The 23147-nt window shown below is 40.9% G+C and overlaps 6 protein-coding genes and 1 non-coding gene across 8 annotated transcripts; 4 read left to right on the forward strand and 3 right to left on the reverse strand.

The window, feature by feature from the left end:
• Positions 1-454: 454 nt before the first annotated feature.
• Positions 455-3871, reverse strand: LOC103951274 (nucleolar protein 58). Of its 2 annotated transcripts, XM_048580148.1 has the most exons (3): positions 1799-3871; positions 944-1087; positions 455-812 (listed from the first exon to the last, which is right to left on the reverse strand). In XM_048580148.1, the coding sequence occupies exon 1, from the start codon at positions 2929-2931 to the stop codon at positions 2116-2118; it is 816 nt and encodes a 271-aa protein (XP_048436105.1). In that variant the 5' UTR covers positions 2932-3871; the 3' UTR covers positions 455-812; positions 944-1087; positions 1799-2115. The 2 variants fall into 2 exon arrangements, with proteins under 2 accessions (XP_048436105.1, XP_009360887.2); XM_009362612.3 differs by lacking the exon at positions 944-1087.
• A 2279-nt stretch (positions 3872-6150) lies between these two features.
• LOC103951252 lies at positions 6151-7847 on the forward strand. The gene has a single exon (XM_018649361.2). It carries the CDS (start codon positions 6578-6580, stop codon positions 7679-7681), a length of 1104 nt encoding a protein of 367 aa, XP_018504877.2. The 5' UTR covers positions 6151-6577; the 3' UTR covers positions 7682-7847.
• Positions 7818-9692, reverse strand: LOC103951264 (NADH dehydrogenase [ubiquinone] iron-sulfur protein 4, mitochondrial). The gene is made up of 5 exons (XM_009362602.3): positions 9397-9692; positions 9191-9279; positions 8651-8780; positions 8219-8248; positions 7818-8114 (listed from the first exon to the last, which is right to left on the reverse strand). The coding sequence occupies exons 1-5, from the start codon at positions 9553-9555 to the stop codon at positions 8034-8036; spliced, it is 489 nt and encodes a 162-aa protein (XP_009360877.2). The 5' UTR covers positions 9556-9692; the 3' UTR covers positions 7818-8033.
• A 2260-nt stretch (positions 9693-11952) lies between these two features.
• On the forward strand, positions 11953-15013 carry LOC103951243 (exocyst complex component EXO70I-like). Its single transcript, XM_009362572.3, has 3 exons — positions 11953-12756; positions 13208-13746; positions 14192-15013. The coding sequence occupies exons 1-3, from the start codon at positions 11953-11955 to the stop codon at positions 15006-15008; spliced, it is 2160 nt and encodes a 719-aa protein (XP_009360847.2). The 3' UTR covers positions 15009-15013.
• Positions 15014-16213: 1200 nt separating this feature from the next.
• LOC103951236 (F-box protein At3g12350-like) lies at positions 16214-18635 on the forward strand. The gene is made up of 2 exons (XM_009362560.3): positions 16214-17437; positions 18001-18635. The coding sequence occupies exons 1-2, from the start codon at positions 16529-16531 to the stop codon at positions 18481-18483; spliced, it is 1392 nt and encodes a 463-aa protein (XP_009360835.2). The 5' UTR covers positions 16214-16528; the 3' UTR covers positions 18484-18635.
• A 423-nt stretch (positions 18636-19058) lies between these two features.
• Positions 19059-20891, reverse strand: LOC103951230 (LIM domain-containing protein WLIM1). The gene is made up of 4 exons (XM_009362546.3): positions 20581-20891; positions 19848-19944; positions 19716-19759; positions 19059-19609 (listed from the first exon to the last, which is right to left on the reverse strand). Exons 1-4 carry the CDS (start codon positions 20713-20715, stop codon positions 19298-19300), a joined length of 588 nt encoding a protein of 195 aa, XP_009360821.1. The 5' UTR covers positions 20716-20891; the 3' UTR covers positions 19059-19297.
• Positions 20892-23031: 2140 nt separating this feature from the next.
• Positions 23032-23103, forward strand: TRNAP-UGG. Its single transcript has one exon. It is a non-coding gene; the product is annotated as a tRNA-Pro (tRNA).
• Positions 23104-23147: the final 44 nt, after the last annotated feature.

Below are 23147 nucleotides of genomic sequence, written 5' to 3' on the forward strand. Positions count from 1 at the left end.
TTTTAATTAACCAATAATATTTGAAAATTTCAAATCTTATGTGGTAATTAGTATTTGGTCGAACAAAAATTCAGATTTTGTTCATAAAGTACATGGTCTTAAACTTGATGATTTCAAAACTGAAAAACGATTTTGTTTTAGTGAAAAATTGAATAAAATTTGCTTCAATGGTTTGGACAGGTCATTTTATTGAGACGATTCTAAGTAACTATAAGATACTTCCATTGAATATGAATTAGGAAATGATTTCCGCTCACACTTGCTCTCTTTTTCAACCTCAATTAGAGTGTGCAAGAGGGCATTTGATGTGCGGAAATCACTTCCGTACTAATTCCGGACCTCAGTTTCCTAAAAAACCGAAAATAAATCCTGATTTACAATGATTAAAGCGGAAATCATAGAATGATTGTGTATTTAAAAATGATCAGATACACAAGAATCAGAGGGAGGAGAAAGAGCATAGAAAACATGGAGATTTTAATGAAAGTCTTACACCAACACATTTTGATAACAGAACATCACCATCTTTTCATATATGAAATTCAAATGCCGAGATCACGATTAGTTCCACCCAAAATCACGATCAATAATCAAGTAAAAGTACCCGGATAATGATTAGATCAATCAACAAACCGAAATATGAATGTTTTCCGGTGCATTTACAAGTCATCAACCAAACCACTGCATCAGCGTGACAAGTTCCGGTTCAGATCTGTTTCGCCCGCTCTGTGTTGGATAATTCTTTCTCGTCTCCCAGCCAACTTCAGTGAACTTGCATTCAAACATGTTCCACTCGGACCTGCAGAGCAATCCTGAAAAAGAAAATTTACTCATGGTTTACCATCTTTTCTCTCTTCACATAATCTCCCTGTACCTTCATTTGTTGGAAACGCCGTTATTCTCGACAGGAACATAAAAGAATATGAATCCTTTTTACACTAACTTTATTGATATATTGCTTGATCCATGTAAGCTATATATGGTTGTCGATGTTCCAATACTTCATTCGATAGACATTGTTCCGACAAGTATATTATTCCAAATTCCTTCAATCCGACAAGAAATATTTGTACCCTTATTCTTAAAGCTGCAATTCTAAACGGAACAATGTTGCCTTCGGGTAAAGTATGTTCATGAAGAGGGAATGGTACGCATGAAATATTGTCTGCTAAACTCCTCGTGGAAATGATGAATCAAACTATTTTACATTCCACAACTTCGGTGGGTTGTCAATAATTTCAACCTTTTAAATCCTAGTTTAAGGTTCGTAAATTCCTCTAATCATCAATATCTGCTTGCGTGCAGCTCAACTTATATTTCTGACTTCCAGTATTAATTGAAGGGAAATTTGAATCAAGAAACGAAATAACAATAATACCATCAACCGTGTCCAGCAGTGCCTATACTTCCCTTCTGGTAACCTACAAGAATACCGGCTGACCCTGATATTACCCCGCGTGTTCTCCTCAAGTCAAATCTTCTAATGACATTTGTAATTCTCCTACTAAGTTTTTAACTTTTGATCATTGCTATGCATCAAATCTTCGCTCAGACTATCAATCGCTATTGTTCCTAATCTTATCAGACACGAAGACAACCTTTTCCCACAACATTGTAACTTCGAAATACTCTAGTTCATGATACATTATGATTCTCAGCATACCAAAACCTTTTGTTGTTCAAATCTTGCATTCCCTATATCTAAACTCAGTTAAATAGGCAATGATAAAATAGCTAACATCCATAGCACACAATAAAACAAAGGCATTGCTTAAACACACAGTGAATTTTGACTCACCAGAAACAGCATCACTCCCCTCCAAGCTCTAAACTCCGCCTCCATTGCCGTCAGCAACCTCCCCTTTCTTAACCCAAACCCTAAACCCAGATCCTCTCTGTCTCTGCAAATCAAAGCGGCCATCTCTCTTACCATAGCCCCTAATTTCACCATTACCGCGGCCACCAGCTCCAGTCCACCTCCTCAGCTGATCATCCCCTTTCCGGCCTCACCATCCACCGATAAACCCCCAAATTTGGGCACCATCTCCGTCACCGGACCCACATTCACGCTCTTTGCCCTAATTTCAGTTTCAATTTCTATTCCTACTCCCTTTTCTACCTTCCAGTCGCCCGATCGCTTTCCTTCTCGGCACTTGCTGTATGCGCATCCACTCCACCTTCCTTCTCAGTCACCTCCTCCTTCTCTTCCCTAGCATTCTTCTTCCACTTCCTGTTACCCTTCTGCTTCTTCTTCTTCTTCCTTTTCTTCTTCTCCTCTGGTTTCTCGATTTTCTTCCCCTCCAGCTCAGCGACCTCGAGCTCCGAAACCCCCAGATTAACCGGCCGAAACTGCCCCCGATCACTCCGATTCCACGGCTTGATATCGGTTTCGGTTCTCTGAACGACGTCGCTTTGCTTCGGCTGTTCTTCCTCGCTTCCATTCCCCTCCAGCTCAGCAGCCTCACGCTCCGAGCCACCACGATTAACCGGCCGAAACTGTGCCCGACGACCCCCGTTCCTCGGCTTGTTATCGATTTTGGTTCTCTGAACAAGGGCGTTTTGCTTCAGCTCTTCTTGCTCGCTTCTTTTCCCCTCCAGCGAGGGTGCCCGATCGCCCCGATTAACAGGCCGATACTGTGCCCATTCACTTCGATTCCTCGGCTTGTTATCGATTTTGGTTCCCTGAACGACGGCAGTTTGCTTCAGCTCGTCTTGCTCGCTTCTTTTCCCCTCCAGCGAGGGTACCCTGATCACCCCGATTAACAAGCCGAAGCTGTCCCCGATCACTTGGGTTCCTGGGCTTGTTAGCGGTTTCGGTTCTCTGAACAAGAGCGTTTTGCTTGAGCTCTTCTTTCTCGCTTCTTTTCCCCTCCAGCGAGGGTGCCCGACCACCCCTATTAACCGGCCGAAACTGTCCCCTATCACTCCCATTCCTGGACTTGTTATCGGTTTGGGTTCTTTGGACTACGGCATTTTGCTTCGCCTCTTCTTCCACGCTTCTTTTCCCCTCCAACAAGGGCGCCCGGCCACTTCGATTCACCGTCCGAAACTGTGTCCCATTTCTCGGATTATTACCGGTTCCGGTTCTCCAAACGACGCCGTTTTCCTTCGGCTCTCCTTCCTCGCTTCTTTTTCCCTCCAGCTCAGCACCCTCACATTCCGAAACGCTCCGATTAACCGGCCGAAACTGTGCCCGATTACCGCGATTCTTCGGCTTGTCATCCGCTTCGGTTCTCTTAACGATGGCGTTATCCTTCGGCTCTTCTTCCTCCCTTTTTTTCCCCTCCAGCACAGTACCCTCGCGCCCCGAAACGATCCGATTAACCGGCCGACACTGTCCCCGATTACGACCATACCTAGGCTTGGAACCGGTTTCGGGTTTCCAAACGACGGCTTTTGTTTCTTCTGCTTCGCCTCCTCTTCTCGGAGCTTCCGCTGCTGGAGCTCTTCTTCTCGCCGTTCCTTCTCCTCTTGTCGTCGTTTTTCCTCCTCTTCTCGGAGCTTCCGCTGCCGGAGCTCTTCTTCTCGCTGTTCCTTCTCCTCTTGTCGTCGTTTTTTCTCCTCTTCCTGTCGTTTCTTCTCCTCTTGCCGTCCTTCTTCCTCCTTCTGTTTTCGTTCCTGGTCTCGGAGCCAGCGCTCCTTGAGGTCGTTGATGGTGACGTAGTTGGCGAGCAAAGATTGGGGCCTCTTGAATTTGGTGACCTCCATTTTTGAATACTCCGAAATGGGGCGATTTTTCGCTCCACAAGTTCACTAAAGAAATGATTCAAATGAATGAGCCAATCCCAAAACAAAGACAAAAGTCTATTTCATCATTATTTCATCGTTTCAAGAAAAATAATGGCAATTTCCAATCCTTTTTTTTATTTTTTTTTTTTTTTGAGGGAACTAATCCTTTTTTCTTATTCTCTCTCTCGACATTTGCAATTTTAGTAAATTGTCATTTATACCCTCACATCTCCGTCAAATTGAAGGTCATTTTTGTCCATTTCCGTCGTGAAACTAACATAACGTGTGACAACTTCAGTCCTCATCGTCAAATAAGACTTTTAGGGGGCGTTTGTTGCGCCGGATTATCCCGGACTGGATTAGCTTCAAGGACTAAGCTGGACTGGCTTAGACTAGACTAAATTGGACTAACTTAGTGAAGCGTTTGGTGCAGTATTGGACTAAGAAGCTGGATAATAACAAATTCTAATATTATATTATTTAATATATAAATTATTAATATTTTATTATGACCTTATCTTTTTCTTCATCTTTTCCTACCATTTCCGTCCCACTCTTTTCCTCTTCTCTCATCGTCCCACCCTCTCCCTTTTTTTTTTCCTCTTAGACCTCTCAATTCATGTCTCTTTCTCATTCCTGGTCAAACTCCTTATTGATTCCAATCTCTATTTCTCTGTCCTCCCTCCCTCTCTAGCAATGCGTTGTTCGAATGGAACCTCACGGCTCCAATTTTCCCGACGAGTTGCAGGTTTCCCAATGTGTTTTCCGGCCAACCCTCGTTAAATTGGATGAAGTTAGCACCGCCAAAAATTCATCACCATCCCTAGACCGAGATCTTAGTTTTGAATGCTCGAATCTGTCATGGATTTGAAGAAGCCCAAACAGGCCGAGACTTCCAGGCCATTTTCCGGCCACATTCGACCATATTTTGGCCTCGATTCAGGTAAAATCGTAATCTTGTCACTCCCAGCTTCAATTTGGTATATTTTATATGAAAGTTGGTTGTGAAATGGATCTGAAAGAGAGTCGGAAAGTTAATGATTGATCTAGGTGACCGGAGATGATGAGGAGTTTGTCGGGAGTGGTCGTTGAGCATGACAAGGACGAGAAAGAGAGGATAGTCTTAGCTAGTCCCATGGTTATTGGGGGGTCTCGCTAAGACCTCTTAGTGAAGGGTTTTGTCCATGCTAGTCCCCTTTAGTCTCATTAATGTTAGTCCCAGCATGGAACAAACACAGTATTGGACTAATAGCTAGTCCAGTCCAGTCCAACTTAGTGAGGGCAAACAAACGCCCCCTTAAGGACAAAAATTAGGTAGAATGTTTATCCGCACTAGTTGTGATTGACGAGTTCTCAATGCATATCTGTCGTAACCAAAACCATTTGTTTGTTAAGTTTACCATTTAAGGTTCATTGCGAAATTTTAATTATTACCAAAATCATCAATTTGTTCAATGTATGTGGATTACTAATAAATTTTTAAACTTTTTTAATCTGTAATTGTGATATTGAATGAACTATTTGAATCATGAAATATAGACAATAAAGATACGTTAATCATAATCAAAAATAGATAAAAGGAGGCAGTCCTAACTTCTAAGTATTGTGTTAACGCTCAAAACTTGAAGGTTAACAAATTAAAGTATGAAACCTTTGGTAGGCTTGAAATATAAGTTGAAATGAAATGAACACAAGGATATATAGTAGTTTGCTTGTAAACACAACTACGTCCACTGTAGGCCATTTATTTATTTGTGATACATCCGAATTGGCTTGGGAGCCCTCCCCAGATCGAAGGGTCCAACCCGCCTCTCTTACATAATAGCAACTCCGGCGTATCAAGGCCCCTTAAGGCAACTTCCTATTGAATAGCCTCCAGTAAACAGTAACTAACTTTAATGAACAGTAATTACCTTTTGCATCTCCACCTAGGGGTGGGCATAAAAACCGTCAAATCGTAAAACCACATCGAACTATATGGAAAAAAAAATAGAAAAAAACCGTGTTGATCGGAAAAGTAAACTTTGAGTCAAAAACCAAATCGAACCGTTCAAACTGATTCCGACGGTTTTGAATGAACAAGAATCGACCGGAACCAAACCGAACCGTTTTATTAATAATTAATTAATTATATATATACACACACACACATGTCATGGTATAATAAGTTGAAAAATAAATTTCACCAAGTTACAAAGTAATGGATCTCATCCCATTTAAAGCTCACTCACCTCATCCTCACCTCACTCACGAGGGCTCATTCCCCCATTTCACACAATCGACCCCTCTTCCTTGTCGACGCTCTCCGTTGATTTCTTCATTAATAGAGAAATGTCCTCACCTTAGAGATGGTTTTTCACTAAAATAATTTATAATAATTTCTGATCGCATGATGTACAATGAACAAATGTGATTAGAGGGTCCGGCAAGATCCTCCTAACCCTAGATTACCCGGTATCCACATATTTTAAATATTTGTTTGCAATTAAAATTAAAATATAAAGATTAAAATAATCGGAGTACCAGGGCACCGAAGAATTTTTGCCTACATGGACATATTTTCTGTGAGCGCTCACAAACACGTACCCACCGTACAATTCCAAGTGTCAATCTCTTCTTACTCTTCCCTTCATGTTGCCCGTCTCTGATTGGTCCAAGTCTCACTCTTAAGAACTCCAATCCCTCTCTAAAAACCCCCTACCAACCTCCTCCTCTCAAATCCCTTCCTCCTTCCTCTACATTTCTCCCAGCACTCACTCTTTTGCCTCCCTACCGCCGTCACCACCACCGTCATTACCGAACAGCTTGTAGGCCGGCGTTAGCAAAGAGAACCGCCTACCGCCATAACATGATCAAGACGTTGAACCCCTACACCGACACGGAAAAAACCGCTGAGATTATGTCCAGGTACAGGCCCATAGCGCCGAAACCTGAGATAACAGCAAACCCAGCAGGCGATAACCCGTCCATGTCTCAGAAAATCAGGGACTCTCCTTACCTTAGAAACCTCTGGCCGCAGTTGCAGGCCAGACCCACCAGGACTCGAAAGCGAGGTCGAACCGCTCTCTCTCCCACCACCTTTAAGAGGCAGAGGAGTCATCACATGCTAAGATTCTCCACTCCTTGTCATGTGCAATCTCCGGTGAAAAATCTGAGATTGGACGGTTTTACTCGTGCGCTTTCGAAGCTTCCGATTCCGACTAGCCTCGACACCGACAACACCGCCGCTTTGATGACTCTGCCTCTTCTGCCATATATCCCTCCGTCGTCGGTCCCCATTGCTACAAACCCAGCAGTGGTTCCGGCAGAACTCGAATTGATCAAAACCTGCGGAGGAGGAGAGGAGAATTTGATTGATTTGAACACCGTGGCTGCTGAAATCCCAGAAGAAAAAGATCTGCTCAAGCAACTACAGGGGAATTCCCCTGCACCTCCACCAACAAATACCAATGTCATAGAGCCGCAGCCAATTCGACCGGTGGGTTCCAGCATAAGTGTCGGATGCATCAGCGCAGACCCGAGCCTAATTCCGGCAGCGCAAGCTCCTAAGAAAGCAGAGGACGTTGAAGAGGAGATGGAGTCTGAAGCCCTGCCGGTAATCTTATCAGACTCGCGCAACAAAGTGAGGATGGCAAACGCTGCCTACAAGGAGATGGTGGGACAGCCAGAGTGTCCATGGCTTGACGCCATGGTGGCCGGAGATGGGCGGTTCGGAGGCAAGAGGATCAGCGGGGAGGTCAGTCTGCAGCTTTCAGATTCAGGGGTGCCCGTTTCTTCAAACGGGTTTTCGTGCTGGGTGAGGATTGAGTGGGGGAACGAGATAAACAAGAACGCGGTCAATACATTCTGCGACGTGACGAAGCTGTACTGTGAGTCCAAGGACTACCTCTTTGAATGGAGGTTCCACACCCACAGCAGGGAGGGTTGTCAGTCCTCCAGTTCAAGTCCTTGAAAATTTGCACTGTAATTATGAGAAGTAGTGTAGCTAGCTCACTAGGGGAAAGAATGCACCTAAAGTGTCTACTATATATCTGTTCTATGTATGCATATAGCAAGAAGAAGTATATGTAGAGTTTGGCCAGCTTTTCTAAGAGAGAAAAAAATTTGTTCATCTCAAATTAATTTCCAATCCAGCAATCACACACAAGTACTAAACACACAAGAATAAGTACTGATAGCATTGAACGAGAGAGTTACCTACACCCGCGACTTGACGCCATTATTTGCGCTATTGGTCTGAAGTACTGCGCACAGTGGCATTAGCAGGTGTAGGTAGGGACATTCTGGGGGAGGAAATAACGTTCTCAGATGTTTGCAGCATCAGCTGCAGTCTTCTCGCTCTTATCAGGGCCCTTCCACTTGAAGTTGTCTGCATATGCCTTAGCCTACAAATGGTCATAAGATTTAGATGATACTTTAAGTGTTCTGAGATCCAATTGGAGAAACTAGTTATTTCATCTTCAAATAAGTTGGTAGGAGAATTTCAAACCTTCAAAAGTGGTGTGTGACGCTTCCTGACCTGCAAATACGGTTCATTGTGTCAAGAACGTGCATAATTTTGGTCAATTTCCACACAAGATATTCAATTCCATACAAAAAAATTGTGGAACATTACGATCATTTCGTGCCTAGGATTGGACTGGATAACTCATAAAATTCAAGGTCCGTTACCAGGTGGAGGTAAATGGGTTTTTATTTTGAGGTGATATAAGGGATTATACAAGGAAACTGATCCATCCCTCGTAATCTAACATTGGGGATTGGATGGAATAGGTTTCGCAACGAGTAACCCATCTTCTACTTTCAAGTTGGACAAAAAAGTTCATTTTTTCCAACATAACATATCTAAAACGGTCAGAAAATCTAAAACACTTTGAAGTACTATCATCACGGAAAGATCAAAACTTAAAGATGCACAGACCGTATAATCCCAGCCATGTTTCTCAGCAAATGCCTTTGCAGCTTCTTCACTCTCAAAAGTCAGTCCTGCCTCACCAACATTAGCGTACGGATCACCTGTAGATGTCCAGCCCATCAATGGGTTTTCCCACCTGCAAAAATTTCAATGAAAATTGCTATCACTAGTGTCAAGATTTCCGAGAGACGAAACCCCCCGGGCAACTACAAATCTACAGCAATATTATCCGCAACTTGCATATTCCCTCTTCACCGCCATGGCAGGTGTGGGGTTTTATCGCAAAAGCTCTCGGTGCAGTTAGTTTTCATATTGTGTTTCATTTCGTCAATTTTCCAATTGGGAATGTTTACATTCTTCAACAATTAGCATCCAATAATGGAATTCCAGATCAACCAACACTGCTCATAAAATTTCAAAGAAGCACAACACAGCTGAGCTAACTATACTATAGATACACAATTAATTATGTAAAATCGATGAAATTAACTATACACATCATATAATTATGCATGCAAAACATGATTAAGATATCAATGTACGTACTTTTGTGTCGAAAGAAAATTAATTTTCCATTTCCCGACTTTCCCAGAACCTTGTTGGGTCGCAGTTCGAGCAGGCGAATAGATTATAACCTAATCACACCCAAATCCAGGATTAAATTTCTCAAAATTTTGAAAAATAAAACAAATTTTCAAATTAAAAAGGATATTATTAAATTTTTAAAAACGACGAGTAATTGAAGAGCTGACCCTTCGTCGGAGATGCTGTTCGGGGATTCCGGATATCATGCCTATGTCGGGGACTTTGACCTCCACCAGTGCCTCCGCTGACTGCGACGACGCCCATCGCGGCCGCGAAAGCACGTGCGCTCGGGCGATGTTGAAGCCGTGTCGTAGAGGTCTCGCCATTTTTTCTGGGAGCGAAAAACTTCGAGGTTCTTCTCAGGCGAAAGCGCAACAATGGGTTCCTTGACGAAGCCAAATCGCGTGACTACGAATGCTTGATGGAATTACTACCAGAAGGTTCCTAGAGTTGGTCCTTTTGCGCCATAATTATGCCACGTACTCACTGTGGGAACTCTCCCATTTTTCATTTTTGCTTTTCTTTTTATTTGATCATTTATTTATTTGCCAAGCGCAAGGTTGGTCCAACAGCAATCCCACCGGTTCGACAAGTAAAGCCCAGCCCAATTAATTGACACGTATTCTTTTACCTTACTCGAGTTAACTTTCACAATATTTCAATTTTGAAAAAAATTAACTAAGGTTAACTGAAAGGACACCGAGTCAATTGATTATGTATATAGCGAGCATACACTATAGTTTATAATGGTGAGCAAAAATGCTCCCTTTGTGTTTGTGCAATTTGGATTATTAAAATTAGATCTAAAGGCTATAAACTGGGGGCTTTTCTAAAGTTATAATAATTATAGCCGTTGAATTAAATTTCAATGATCCAAATAATTTAATCCTTGAACTCAATTCTTTTGGATCCGAATAAGATCCCTTTCCTTCTTACGCATGCTTTTGGCCGGGCTGTGTGTGGCCCACCACTTGCCCTCCAATATTAGGCTGCCAAGGGCGTTTTGGTCAATTGAATGGCCCTTGCCCTTGCTCAAAAGCATCGGGTGGAATTGAGTTCGAACTCCCACAAATAGATTTTTGGGGCTATTCATTAGTGTATCATTTGATAATCAAAAGTACATTATCGTCTCATGAGTTATTACCAGAACTACATGAGAAAGGGGATAAGTCAATCATTGATGTGTAATAGTACCACCTATATTTATAAAAAAAACAAAAATTATTCATTTGCCTTTGAATTTAGTATCGAATTGTACTTTGACATCTGAAACAGAAAATTATCATTTAGTTCCTAAAAAACATGTGTATAGTAATGTGTTAGTTTTAATTGGTAATTTGTACATGTTGTTAGTGATGTGGCCTTATCTCAATGTTGACGTAGCAGAGTCAAGAATTGTATATGTTTCTGACAGAAAAATGAGAGTAATCTAATGATTCATTTTAAAGCTGTGTTTGAGAAGAAAAGAATTTGAAAGATAAAAGGTTTTCAAAATTTAGCTCACAAAATATGTTTCAAACCGGAATATAAGCAAATCACATGTTCCTAATTATTAATCTTTATGCATCAAAAAAAGAGTTTTAATTCGGCAGAAGCCCAAATGGCATGATTTTAATGTGAACATGGACCTGGCTTGCCATAGCTGTATGGCCCGTACCTTTAGTATAACTTTGTATTCAACAGTCACTATCGTCGTTTGGATTCATTCTTCCATCCACCGGCCGGATTATTTGGTGTACAAAAAATTTAGATACGCGACGTTATTATTTAATTTCAATTAAAACTTCAAACTCCGGTTTGAACAGGAAAAGTACGCCATAATAATGTGCTTTGGATGATCCACATCTAAGGGTCAGGCGATAATGAGCACATTGAACTATCCATGCGGTTGAGAGCTCTCATAGTCCAAGCACAACAACGCAATTATCAGGGGCGTGCTCTATCACTGAGCTAATAGCCTGACGTGCGGGCCTCCCGCTGGGGGCCCGCTATGCCAAAAGCGAGAGAAACCCCATCCATCTCTTTTCTTTTTTACGCCCCCACATCTCCATACGGGATATTTATTTTTTATTGAAAAATAAGACATAAATTAGGTCGTTCATTTATGCTATAAGATGCTAAATAGGTGACAGTATATTGGCATGCACACAATTTTTTAGTGACTAAAAAGATTTATTGTGTACAGTACTTCTTTACATAATATTCTTATTTTGCATATATTATTTTTAACTAATATATTTTAAAAGTACGACAAATTAATGATTTCTTTTATAAGAAAATTAATGAAAATGGTTTGAAATTTTTAAATTTTAACAATAAAGACAAAATAAAGGGTAAAGTGAATAGTACTAGGATTCAATTTTCAGTGTAAAAATGTGATTTTTCATTAAATGAATAGTAAAAGAAAATTTTCGTTAAAATTCCCTTCTTTTATCATATTATAACAAATAACATGTAAAATAGTACATTACAAACAACGATTTGGTACGCCGAATAAATTCTCAACCGGCTGAGTACTCCCCTCCGTTACTCTTCCAGAATTACCCATTTGTCCGTTTCCAACACACAAATGCCATTTGTTCTTCCTAGTTTGCATCGAGTTGATTTTACTTCCTTGTCCTTTTGTGCCTCCACAAACACATCATTTTCGTCATAAACGATCGTATAAACACACAGAGACACAACACAAAAAAGCCATTAAACTTTGATTGCAGTTAACAATAATGGCGTCTAATTACAAATCAGCCGATTCAAGGCTCTCCGATCTTGAGCTAACATGTTCCGATTTGAAAACTCTCCTACGAGCGACGGCGGAAATGGAAGAAAATCTTGAAAAGATGGACAACAAGTTTGAAGCAATAGACGAAACGCTTCTAACTACGTCTAGAAGAGTAGCTCCTTTACAATCGCTAGCCATGGCCTCGAAAGCCTTGGAAACCAGAATCAACCGAGCTGTCGCGCCAGCTTTGGCGCTTCTTCACAACTTCAAGCTCTCTGAGACAATCCAGGATAAGCTCTTGGATCTCTCGGAGAAGTTGTTGAGCGAGAAGTCAATGAAGAAACGGCTCAAGAAGCTTGTCAAGTACGTGGACTACGTGGACCAGTTGAAAATTGCGATTAACTGCATTTGTGAAGAGGGTGAGCCGGTGATTCAGAGGCTGCAGGAGGTGGTGGAGTTTTTGAGCCGGACGAAGGCCACGGACCAGTACAGAACGCACCGGCTGAGGGAGACGCTGGTGACTCTCAAGTCGCTGTACGAGACGGAGGTTGACGCCATGAGGTTTGAAGGATTGCTTGATGAGGCGCTGTTGAATTTGCAGGACGAGTATGAGAGTATATTGGAGCAGATTAGGCATCGGAATGTGGTGGATTTGCATGCTGCGTCGGATAAAGATGATCGGAGCGATGAGATGGCTATCGTGGGTTCGGGTTTGGGGACTGAGTTGGAGGTTGAACTTTTGAGAAGGATTTCACAAACCCTAGCTGCCGATGATTGCTTGGATATATGCATCGATATTTATGTTAAGGTAACTTCATTATAATGGTTTTTTTTTCCTCACTTGTAGAAATGTTTTTTTTTTTTTTTTTTTTTTTTTTTTGTTAATTATGTGATTTGTTATCCATCTATTAGGGTGAGCAGCATCCCTAGCTATTATTCCGAGGGATAGGGTCGTACAAAATGTGACCTCTGATATTGAATTTCTAGTACTATTACATGTTATTGATACTTTTTGAGACCGAAAATGATTGAGATTGCGTTTAAGATGGTTTTATAGTCTCACCGGCCTCTTAAAGAGACTTGTAAAACTTATTATGTTCAACTGTTCTCTGATTTAATAAGCGCTAAATTTATAAGTTAATCAATCAGTGATCACAATATTAGTGCAATTAAAATTGAAATAGTCCACTTCAAAAAACAAAAACTCTTAACTTTTTTATTTTTTATTTCTAATTGTTATGCTTGTTGTCGTTCAACAGGTGAGGTACAAAAGGGTGGCCAAAGCACTAATGAGGCTAAACCCTGATTACCTAAAAACCCACACACCAGAAGAAATAGATGAAATACCATGGGAGAGCTTGGAGACAGCCATAACCCTCTGGATCCAGCACTTCGAGCTCGCAGTCAAAGCAGTGCTCGTATCGGAGAAGAAACTCTGCGAACAAGTCCTAGGAGGAATAATGGAAGGACTGATATGGCCAGAATGCTTCGCCAAAATCGCAGGCAAAATCATGGCGGTGTTCTTCCGGTTTGGCGAAGGCGTTGCCCAAAGCAGCAAAGAACCACAGAAGTTGTTCAAGCTCCTTGACATGTTTGATTCCCTAGAGAAGCTGAAGCCTGGATTCTCAGAGGTTTTTGATGGCGAATCGGGGACCGACTTTTGTACAAGATTCAGGGAGCTGGAGAAGCTTCTTGTTCATGCTTCCAGTAAAGTTTTTTGGGAATTTGGGCTTCAAATTGAAGACAATTCTGATGGATTGCCTCCACCACCAGACGGTTCGGTGCCGAAAATAGTAAGGTACGTCAAAATTTTAGGGAGACGGATTGGCGGCAGTAAACTAAAGGATTTGTTCTTGAACTATGATAAAATTGAAGCTTTAGCTTTTGAATTAAAATCCATTAAAATTAGTACATGAGTTTGATAAAAATATGTAGCATATTGGTTATTAAACCTCAATTTCATTAGAATGTGATCAAATTTAAGAAGGCAACATGCATGCACATTCATTTCTCCGATTTGCTCTTTAAAAAGACTCACCCGCATTTTACGTGCTTAATTTTGACGAAAGTTCTCACGAAGTTGGCTTGAAGGACCAATGCTCTACATTTTATCAAATGCTGATATCAGTTTTAATCGATTTAAAATTTAGAGGCAAGAGCTCCAATCATAAATTAAGCACCAATGCTTCAATGTTATGTTTCCAACTTGCATTTGACGTGCGACTTTTTACATCCTTCAACAGGTACGCAGTGAACTACTTGAAATACTTAGCAACTGAAAATTACAGCGTCCCCATGGCGAAAGTTCTCAGAACGGAGCAAATCTGGAAAGCCGGGATCTTGTCGAAACCAGAAACTGACGAGAATCTACTCAAAGACGCCATTTGCAACATCATGGAAGCTCTGCAGAGAAACGTGGAGTCGAAACGTTCCGGCTACAACAACAATAGCAGGGAAGGGGACAAAATCGGCATTTCAATTCACATGCCACACGTGTTCTGCATGAACACGTACTGGTACATTTACATGAGGACGAGAAACACGGAGCTCGGGAAGCTGTTGGGAGACGGCTACTTGAGGAACAACTACAAGGTTGTCGCCGAGGAATCCGCTTACTTGTACCAGAAGCAATCGTGGGCTCCGCTGGTTAGGATTCTGGAGAGGGACGATTTGGAGGAGCAGCAGAGCAAGGAAGCGAAGGCGGGGCTGGTGAGGGTGAAAATCGAGGCGTTCATGAAGGGCTTGGACGACATTTCGAAGAGCCACAGGGGATTCTGTGTAATTCCGGACGTTGACTTGCGGGAGCAGATTAGGGCGGCTACCGTTAAGCTGGTGATTCCGGCATACACCGAGTTCGTGAACTCGTTCTCGGGGTTGTTGCAGGGGAAGGGTTATCTGGGTCCTGACTCGGTTCAGGAGTTGTTGGAGAAAGTTTTTGACGGTGGGGATGGGAAGCTTAAGCGGAGAGGGTCTAAGGATCGGACGGGTGGTGGGAGCTCAGGGATGGATGGTGGGGTGAAGGACTATCGACGGTCCAGATCAAGTACTAATGACATTTGAGAGCTTTTGATGTCGTTGGATTTGATTACTTTTGTGTATTGTGATCACTTCGGCCATTGTTTATGATCTATGTCTATTGCGCATGGGGTGCTTTGATCGCTAAGACACTGATTCGAGGATAATAGCCAAATACCGCCTTACAATGTTACTGTGACGAGTTTTGAGTGGCTCTGTTATGGCTTTGCCCATATGAAGGAATGAGTTGTGTCATGTGGCTTGAGAGAATGCTTTGGGCAACATGCTTGGATGAGACATGTAATTCAATTTGTTTGAAGCACTTATCCTTACATCTGAGTACATATGATTTATCTTTCTCTCGTAAAGTTGATAAATTCTTAAGTTTGAACAATCAGATAATGTGTTGTTCAACATAAGATAGGAAAATACCACAACTAGCCCTGCTCTTTGGATTTCGGTCCACCCACCCCGCCTCACCGAGAGAATGATTCGTGTACATGGTCTCGTTTCAATAATACAATAACATATGTTAATTTATTTCTACATATCTTTCTATTTTTAGCATTTAAACGGACCATTAGCATAACAGTATATATGTGCTGTATAAATTCCCTTGTATGACACTTAGTGTCTTCATCTAAACGAACATGTTGTTTGATTGGTTTTCTCCGTCAACCTACTCATATCACGCCATGCGTGCGTGGTTGGACTTGTTGGGCTGCTTGGGCCGTCGGGCCTCCACGTTTCAAGAGCAGGGCGGGCCCTGAGGGGATGCAAGTGGTGCTATCGCACATGACCCCCAAATCGAAAGGATCCCTGATTTTTCAATTTTGTATGTATTTACGTATATATAGTAGTATGTGTAGAATATTACAAACTTGAGTCTTAGCGCAAATGGAATTATTGCTTCTTTACATCAGCTTAGGGGATGAGTTTGAAACTCATCTCCATCTTTTTTTTCAGTTTATATTTTTATATTAAATGCATAAGCTTTCACAAAATAATATAAAACTTCTACACAATAACATGAAAATTCAAATCTTGACCCTCTAAATAGTTAAGGAAAAACAATACGTCACTTTTTCACTTGTTTATTTGTTAAATTTGTTTGTGCTATTAGAATTTATACAAGCTCAATTGAAAAATAAAATTATTATTTTAAACATAAAAAATTAAAAAAATTAAATTTTTAATACTTTTTTGGGCCTTCAATTCACTTTCGTATAGAACCCTGAACCCTCAAATCTCCAGGCCGGTCTCTGTTCAAAAGTACCACATATGACTCGAGCTGCTAAATTACACTTGTACCCTAACAAACGCTGTCAATTTACTGGCACCGGAACGTGGTGGTCTTCGAAGCTTCTGTGCCGCAGCAGGTTGAAGAAAGAGAATATTCCTTCTTGCCGAAGAATCTCGCAAATCCAATCCAACACAACACTTTCTCATTTCCTTTTCCTAACACCCATATTTCCCACCAATTCTCCCCTGAAAATTCCCAACTATTTTCCCAGAAAATTCACAACTTTCCCAAGAAAACCAGCCCCAAGTTTCCAAATCCGAAAATGACGACAATCAAAGACCTAAGTCTCGCAATTGACGAATCGGCTTGCGCCATTGACTTCTCCGACTTCCCCGAGGACGTACAGCTCTGCATCCTCTCCTTCCTCACGCCTCCCGAGGTCGCCAGCTTCGCCTGCACATCGAAACGGTTCGATTCGCTATGCAAATCCGACGGCAAGCTCTGGTTCAACATGTGCGATCGCAGGTGGGGATCCAAGACCCGGATCAAGAAATGGGGAAATGGGAAAATCACGTACAGGAATCTCTACCAGACCCTCAGCGATTGGGAGAATCTGATTGGGTTCTGGCGCCAGGGCGGCTTCACGACATCGCCGCTGTTGATTTTTTTCGAGTGGGGCCCGTCGTTCGTGACGGGGTTCCGAGTATCTCCGGCCAAGGACGGCACGTACGGCGTCGTAAAGGCGCCGTTTTTGTGGATGAGCCTCTCGCCGGAGGGGCAAGTCGTGAACTTTCTGGACCCTGAAGGCCGGCCCGAGATTTTGGAAGATTTCGCGGATTCCGACCGGTTCAAGTTTCCGGAGAGCGAATTGGTTCCGGTGAATGTGAGATTGGTGGGGAAGACCTATTTTGTTGTGGAGGAAGATACAAGCTTTGGGGCTCGGAGACGTTTGAGCTCAGGGACTGGCCGCGTAAACGGCAGCGTGGTCGACGAGGATGTGATTGGAGCCGCCGAGAGTAGTGGCTCTCCGGGGACCTCACCAGACCAGGCGGTGGTGGAGATATATCAGTACCTTGCGAACCGTACCAGCCCGGGTGCGGATAGAGCTTCCAGGAGGCAGAGGAGGAGAGAGAAGCAAAGGCAGGCAAGGAGGAAGCTGGAGCCTCAGCATTATGTCAAGATTGTAGATTGCTCGCCGACGACGGCTAGGCCTTTGCAGGGCCTTTGGAAGGTTCCTTTTCTCTCTTTGTACTGGCATTTTTCAGCTGAAAGTTTGAATAGAAGATTGTTATTGCCTCAAGAGATGTTGTGCCATTTTTATGTAGACAAACGCACTAACAGTTTGATCTCGATTTCGCCTTTGTGAAGTGTTTGTTGATTGTTGGAGGACTGCATTGTATCTAGTTTGTATTTTGGAATTTAGATTTAGCATCCAAATTTATTCCGAAACGGAATAGGACTGTTCTCTCCAAGAATTTCCGTTGAATGTGTTTCTGACAGTGTTATTGCTTCATTGAATTGTTGTTATGTATGAGAATTGCGAGCGAAGATCTGGCTGCATCAATCAATTTGAGTAGAATTTCCGAACTACGGAGTGTAACAAAAAAACACGGGACTGTTGAGAAGTCTCGTTGCTGAGTTAGGAAAGTCGGATCAGTGTGCTTTAACTAACTGGTTTAGAAGTCTCTTTTCGCTCTTTGCTTATAATGTGCCATTACAAGATGGTGGATTCAGATGAGTTTTCAATTATAGCACAACTAGTCAACTAACCCTCTCATCATCTTCCAACTGCAGGGAATTTATGATGACATGGCCTTGGGATTTTACCTTGTTGCATATGATAACATCGGGGGCATTTCCTGCCAAAAGGTGTGCAGCCCGTCGGAGAATTTATGCCATATAATGCGTTTTATCAGTAAGCAACCAGTGTTTTGGGCAGCGAACCCTACTTTTATTGAGTCTCCAATTTCCCCAGAGGAACAAAATTTGTACACCAGTCGTGTACATCTTCGACCAAGTGCAGCAGAGGATCACACTCATCAGCATCTCCCTCTCACAGGAAATGAAGGGGTCTCCCGCATTCTGCGCATAAACTTCAGTCATGATCTAGCTCTTCCGGACTGGGTCGGGCCTAACCCACCTCATGCACATGGAAGGATTTGGCAGTATGGGGATGGAACATTTGGGTTTGGATCGCTTCAAGATAGTTTTATCAGAGACTTGAAGCATGTTGTCAAAAATGGTTGTCTTCTTGATACCGTGGATCCTTTGTCGTGACGAATGTACTCCTTTCGGAATGTTTCATTTTTTTTTGTTTATTTTTGTACAGAATTAAACTGCAGTCAGAATTCCGATGACTGAATTTATTCGCATTTCAGATTTTCTCTTGTAGAATCATCTAATGAGATGTTCAATAATCAGTTGGCTCATATCTGAATTTGTAGTCCAGTTTTATTGTTTTCTTTTGACACAAGCCATCTAAGATGTGGGAACGAAGATTCGAACTTGAGTGCATAGAAGAGCATATCGGTTCTAGCGAGTGTGGGCACGCCCACGTGTGCATGTTTTATTGCTTTCAAAACATGCGAATCGTCATCCTTTACCAGTAGAGAAGATTTGCAAGTCCAAACTCCGCCGTTGTTGTTCCCATTTATATTCCAGGACAAACAATTAAAACTAGTGATAAATGAGCATTTTGTGTTTTCTAAATAAGCACGAGGAGGAAACGGATTCAAGCTTGGTTCCGCATAAAAGAACAACTCTCAAACAAACAACAAATTAATTAGTTTAGAATATGTGTCAATTGTGACTTGTAGTATTTTATTCGATATTTAATTTAGGATTAGAAAAGATTAGCATGAAAACAATAGGGTTTAGATTGAAAATATAGGATTTGGCATCTCATTTGAGCATTCACAAACCTCACAGGAAACTAAACACAACAAATGAATGAACCCACACGCTTCAATTAATACTTAAGATTCATCTGTCTTGCAGGAAAATGATAAGGTATGAGGGACAGCAACACCGCGCCGGCCTTAAAGAACGGATGCTAAGGCGATTGCAAATAGAGTCATCCGTTGTCTTCGAATCATATTTCAGCAGCAACTTCTCTGGCATTCTCATCCACGGCCATCTTCTCATTGTCACCCTCAAGCTGGCTCAAGTTTCCCTTCTCCTTGATGAGTTGGGTGTGATGGTGCTTGCAGTAGAGCCGGCCCTCATGTGCAATGTAGTTCGATGGGCTGATTGTACACCCTCCATGTGTGCATTTGAAACACATCTTGTGGTAAGGAGTTCCGTTCACTGACACCTTTTCTGTTGGATAGACGGTATTCCTGCAGCCAAAGCACTTTTCTCTGGTTCCACCAAACATGCTTGAAGCCTTCGCTACTGCAGGTTTCTGTAAAACAATTTACCATCGAGACCATCGACAGATGATGATCAGCAGATGTTAAAAACTTGTGTGATCCATAGGCAAGCATTTAAAGGTTTTCGGACGAATATACCTCATTATCAACAGGTCTCTCTGGTTTCACAATTTTTGGTGTCCCTGAGAAAGGAAATTGAAACATAAGTTGATCAACTTGAGCGATGAAGAGAAGGGAAGGTTAGTTATTGAAGCGGGATTTTGATTTTACCTTCAAAACTTTTGTCAAGACTGCCGGTTCTTTTGAAGAGCTGATCAAAATGTGGCCTGCAGTAGAGTACTCCCTCAAAGGAATTGTAGTTGCTAAGCTGCGAATTCATCAATTTGTAAATGGAGTTGTTTATGAAAACCAAAAATGCAAAAGTAGTTATTTAATCTTCTATATCGGAATCATTCTTTAACGACTTACAGATGAAGATTAAAAATCAAAGTCGATGTAAGATGATTCCGGGATAGAACAATGCTGGAACAACTGGTAGAATCAAATGACCGGAGTCCGATTTCTGACTAATTGTTCACTCTTTGGTGTTATATATAATAGAAGATAAGTTTGTCAATCAGTAAACTCTAGTTCTGTTCTTGCATTTGAACAATTCACATATCAAATTTTCGGGTTTAATCTATGATCTTATAACATTAAGATGCAGGTGAAAATTGAAATTTCTGAAATTTCAATGTTAAAAAAAACTTGTTCATGATAAGCATTAAGCACCACAAAGCAGAGTTTACTTTAAACAAGAAAGAACATCTATCAGATCGAAAAGTACGCCGAAAACAACTCTTAATTATTGCAGTAATTGTTTTAGTGCAAGCAATATGAGACCGGTTTTGCTAGATTTTGCTTCAATTCAACATTCCGTCCCCCAAAAATGAAAAACATAGATTTTAAGAGTCGTTTGACAACCATTTCGTTTTTAGTTTTAGAGCAGCGTAAGTTAACGAACCTTGAGGGTTCCCCTGCAGTGGTGGCATCGGAAGCAGGCTTTGTGGTAGATTCGGTTATCAGCTGTGAGCTTGTCCACCAGATACACTGTCTTGTCACAAGCCATGCACTTCTGAGTTGTTCCTGCAAATGCCATTTCTCCACTCTCTCTCTCTCTCTCTGTCTCTCTCTCTGAGAATAAGAAGAAGGAGGGGAGATGTGAGAAATGGAATGAGAGAGATGATTAGGGTTGGAGTGGGGAATGGGAATTCAGAGACCAAAAGAGAAGCACAACTGTCATACTGTTGGGATGAATATGATTAAAGTTTAGCAGCAATTAGCAATCATGTTGTCCCACTTCCAAAGCACCTACCTACCGCTCTCTCTAGATATTCTTTCTTAATTATCTTCCTTCCTTGCCCTCTAAACCATGCATTTGATTTTATTTTTTCTAATGAATTTTTGAAAAGAAACTCACGTAATCAAAGACACAACATGATAAATATTTTATTGAACGAGTGTTGCATTTGTAAATATGTAATATAGATCATAGATGTATGGAACATATGATGTTTTTTTTTTTAGAAAGCATTTTAAGTGTTTTTTTTTTTTTTTTTCAAAATTCATTTGCATGTTTACTAAATATTGGTTCCAAAAACATTTTTAAGTATCAGAAACGCTTACAACCATTACAAAAACACTTCTAACCAAGCTCTTAGTTGATTAGTTTGGTGGTGTTGTGTAAAGAGGGTTAATTAGTTCAGAAAAAATTACTACTAATTAATAAGTTGGTTTGTTTTGCTTTTATTAATTAAGTTGGAAGCTAAATTTGGAGTGCGACACTAGTAACTGGGATACATGTACGGATGGATATTGGGTTAACACCTAAAAACCCCTTTTTGAAAAAATTGAACTTAGAAGCATCAAATTAGTGACTTTTCTCCCAAGTTTGATGCCTCCATGCCATCAAATGCCAGCACTTCTTCATCATCTCATTTGCTTGCCTAGTTGGCTTGCATTGCATGCTTATATTCTCAAAGATAATTTTTTACTCCATGATTGCACTCTTTCTACATAACAATATTTGGCTACTTAGGATGAGTAAGAACTTCTACTTAAAACTCTTTGTGTTCAAATTATAAGATTTTGTGTTGATGGGTTAGAGCCATTCATATCATGAAACACTCTACAAATATCATCTTTGCGAAAAATGAATTAAAACTAATGTCGTTTAGTCGAAACTCTATTATAACAAATACACAGATGAGTCGTAATGATTTTTACCAATTCCGTTCATTTTTTTTATACAGTTCAGAGACTTAGTTTTAATTGATTTTTTTGCATATGCGATCTTTATAATTTGAACGGTTATAATCGCAACATGAAATTCTATGAATCAACAACAAACAATTTTGAGTAGGAATCCTACTCATTTTTAGAGTAGACAAATATTATTTATTTTTATAAAGATGGATATGGCCTCTGAATTAAGGTTGAATCTTTTGAGTGAAATTGTCTCAACCATACTTAATAGAGCATTTTGATCGACAATCTATCGACATATCATAGTACCGTTTTGCTCAAAAAAACATTTTCATATAATCCGAATTGTGTGTAGATGGTTAGAATTGCTCAATCCTCCGAGTTGCCTAGTTTTTGTTTCATTCGAGTTTATGTTATAATCTATTTTAAATTAAGACTTTCGAATTTAAGTATAGAGAAGGAAAACATGCCTTAGCTTCGATTTCAAACATTGCACATGAGTTTGAAATGATGGAGGCACTAAACTAGTCTTCTTTTTATCTTTCACCACACTCGATCATGATGACAAATCTTATTCCAAACTCCATCCATGCAAATTTGTGGGAGTCCCACATTGGAATTTTTGCTTTTGCCTAATGTGAGCTATAATATGGTCCCCCTCCATCTATTAGTTCAAACATTGATTTAAAGGAAAACTAATGGAAGGAGCTTGAAAACTTTGAGTTTTAACGCTAAAGACAAAATAAAGGGTAAAGTGAATAGTACCAGGTTTGACTTTTTAGTGTAAAAATGTGATTTTTCGTTAAAGTGAACAATACCTCAGACTTTTCGTTAAAACTCCCTTGATTTAATGGCTAGCCCAAAATCACTAGGAATGTCAGAAATTTTTTATCCATAACATTTTATGTGAATTGATATCATAAAAAGAAGAATACCGATAATATGTTAGATACGTTTTGTTAATAAGAATAATATAGAATTATTAACATCAACTTAATTGACCTTCTGTTCCAGAGTAGGACCTCATCCCATGTGAATGAAAGTGAGATGACATAAAGCTCGTCCGAATTGTGACCAAGGGACTCAAAAGTCCAAGAGAGAGAACCATGGGCCCCGCAGCCAATGGGATATCTTTTATCCACGGGTATGTTTTACATGTTCTTTCATCTATAATTAATAAAATGTTTAACCCCCCGGGTAATAACAAGGTGGGCATTTGGTCTAGTGGTATGATTCTCGCTTTGGGTGCGAGAGGTCCCGAGTTCGATTCTCGGAATGCCCCTTTTTATTATTTACTTTTACTAATTTTTCTACCCCCGTTGGCCT

The sequence above is a fragment of a genome, unplaced genomic scaffold (assembly GCF_019419815.1).
Source record: "Pyrus x bretschneideri cultivar Hongxiangsu unplaced genomic scaffold, Pyrus_bretschneideri_v1 Contig1, whole genome shotgun sequence".
Lineage (NCBI taxonomy): Eukaryota > Viridiplantae > Streptophyta > Magnoliopsida > Rosales > Rosaceae > Pyrus > Pyrus x bretschneideri.

Coding starts and splice junctions, on each gene's coding strand:
- LOC103951264 (XM_009362602.3), bottom strand. CDS start 9,555: ATGGCGAGACCTCTACGACACGGCTTCAACATCGCCCGAGCGCACGTG. Junction 8,781..9,190: donor AATTTTCTTTCGACACAAAA/GTACGTACATTG, acceptor AAATTTTTGCAG/GTGGGAAAACCCATTGATGG. Junction 8,249..8,650: donor AACATGGCTGGGATTATACG/GTCTGTGCATCT, acceptor CCGTATTTGCAG/GTCAGGAAGCGTCACACACC.
- LOC103951230 (XM_009362546.3), bottom strand. CDS start 20,715: ATGGCATTTGCAGGAACAACTCAGAAGTGCATGGCTTGTGACAAGACA. Junction 19,945..20,580: donor ACTGCAGGGGAACCCTCAAG/GTTCGTTAACTT, acceptor ATGAATTCGCAG/CTTAGCAACTACAATTCCTT. Junction 19,610..19,715: donor AGAGACCTGTTGATAATGAG/GTATATTCGTCC, acceptor ATTGTTTTACAG/AAACCTGCAGTAGCGAAGGC.
- LOC103951274 (XM_009362612.3), bottom strand. CDS start 2,931: ATGGGAGTGATAGGGGACAGTTTCGGCCGGTTAATAGGGGTGGTCGGG.
- LOC103951236 (XM_009362560.3), top strand. CDS start 16,529: ATGACGACAATCAAAGACCTAAGTCTCGCAATTGACGAATCGGCTTGC. Junction 17,438..18,000: donor CTTTGCAGGGCCTTTGGAAG/GTTCCTTTTCTC, acceptor TTCCAACTGCAG/GGAATTTATGATGACATGGC.
- LOC103951243 (XM_009362572.3), top strand. CDS start 11,953: ATGGCGTCTAATTACAAATCAGCCGATTCAAGGCTCTCCGATCTTGAG. Junction 12,757..13,207: donor GCATCGATATTTATGTTAAG/GTAACTTCATTA, acceptor GTCGTTCAACAG/GTGAGGTACAAAAGGGTGGC. Junction 13,747..14,191: donor TCGGTGCCGAAAATAGTAAG/GTACGTCAAAAT, acceptor ATCCTTCAACAG/GTACGCAGTGAACTACTTGA.
- LOC103951252 (XM_018649361.2), top strand. CDS start 6,578: ATGATCAAGACGTTGAACCCCTACACCGACACGGAAAAAACCGCTGAG.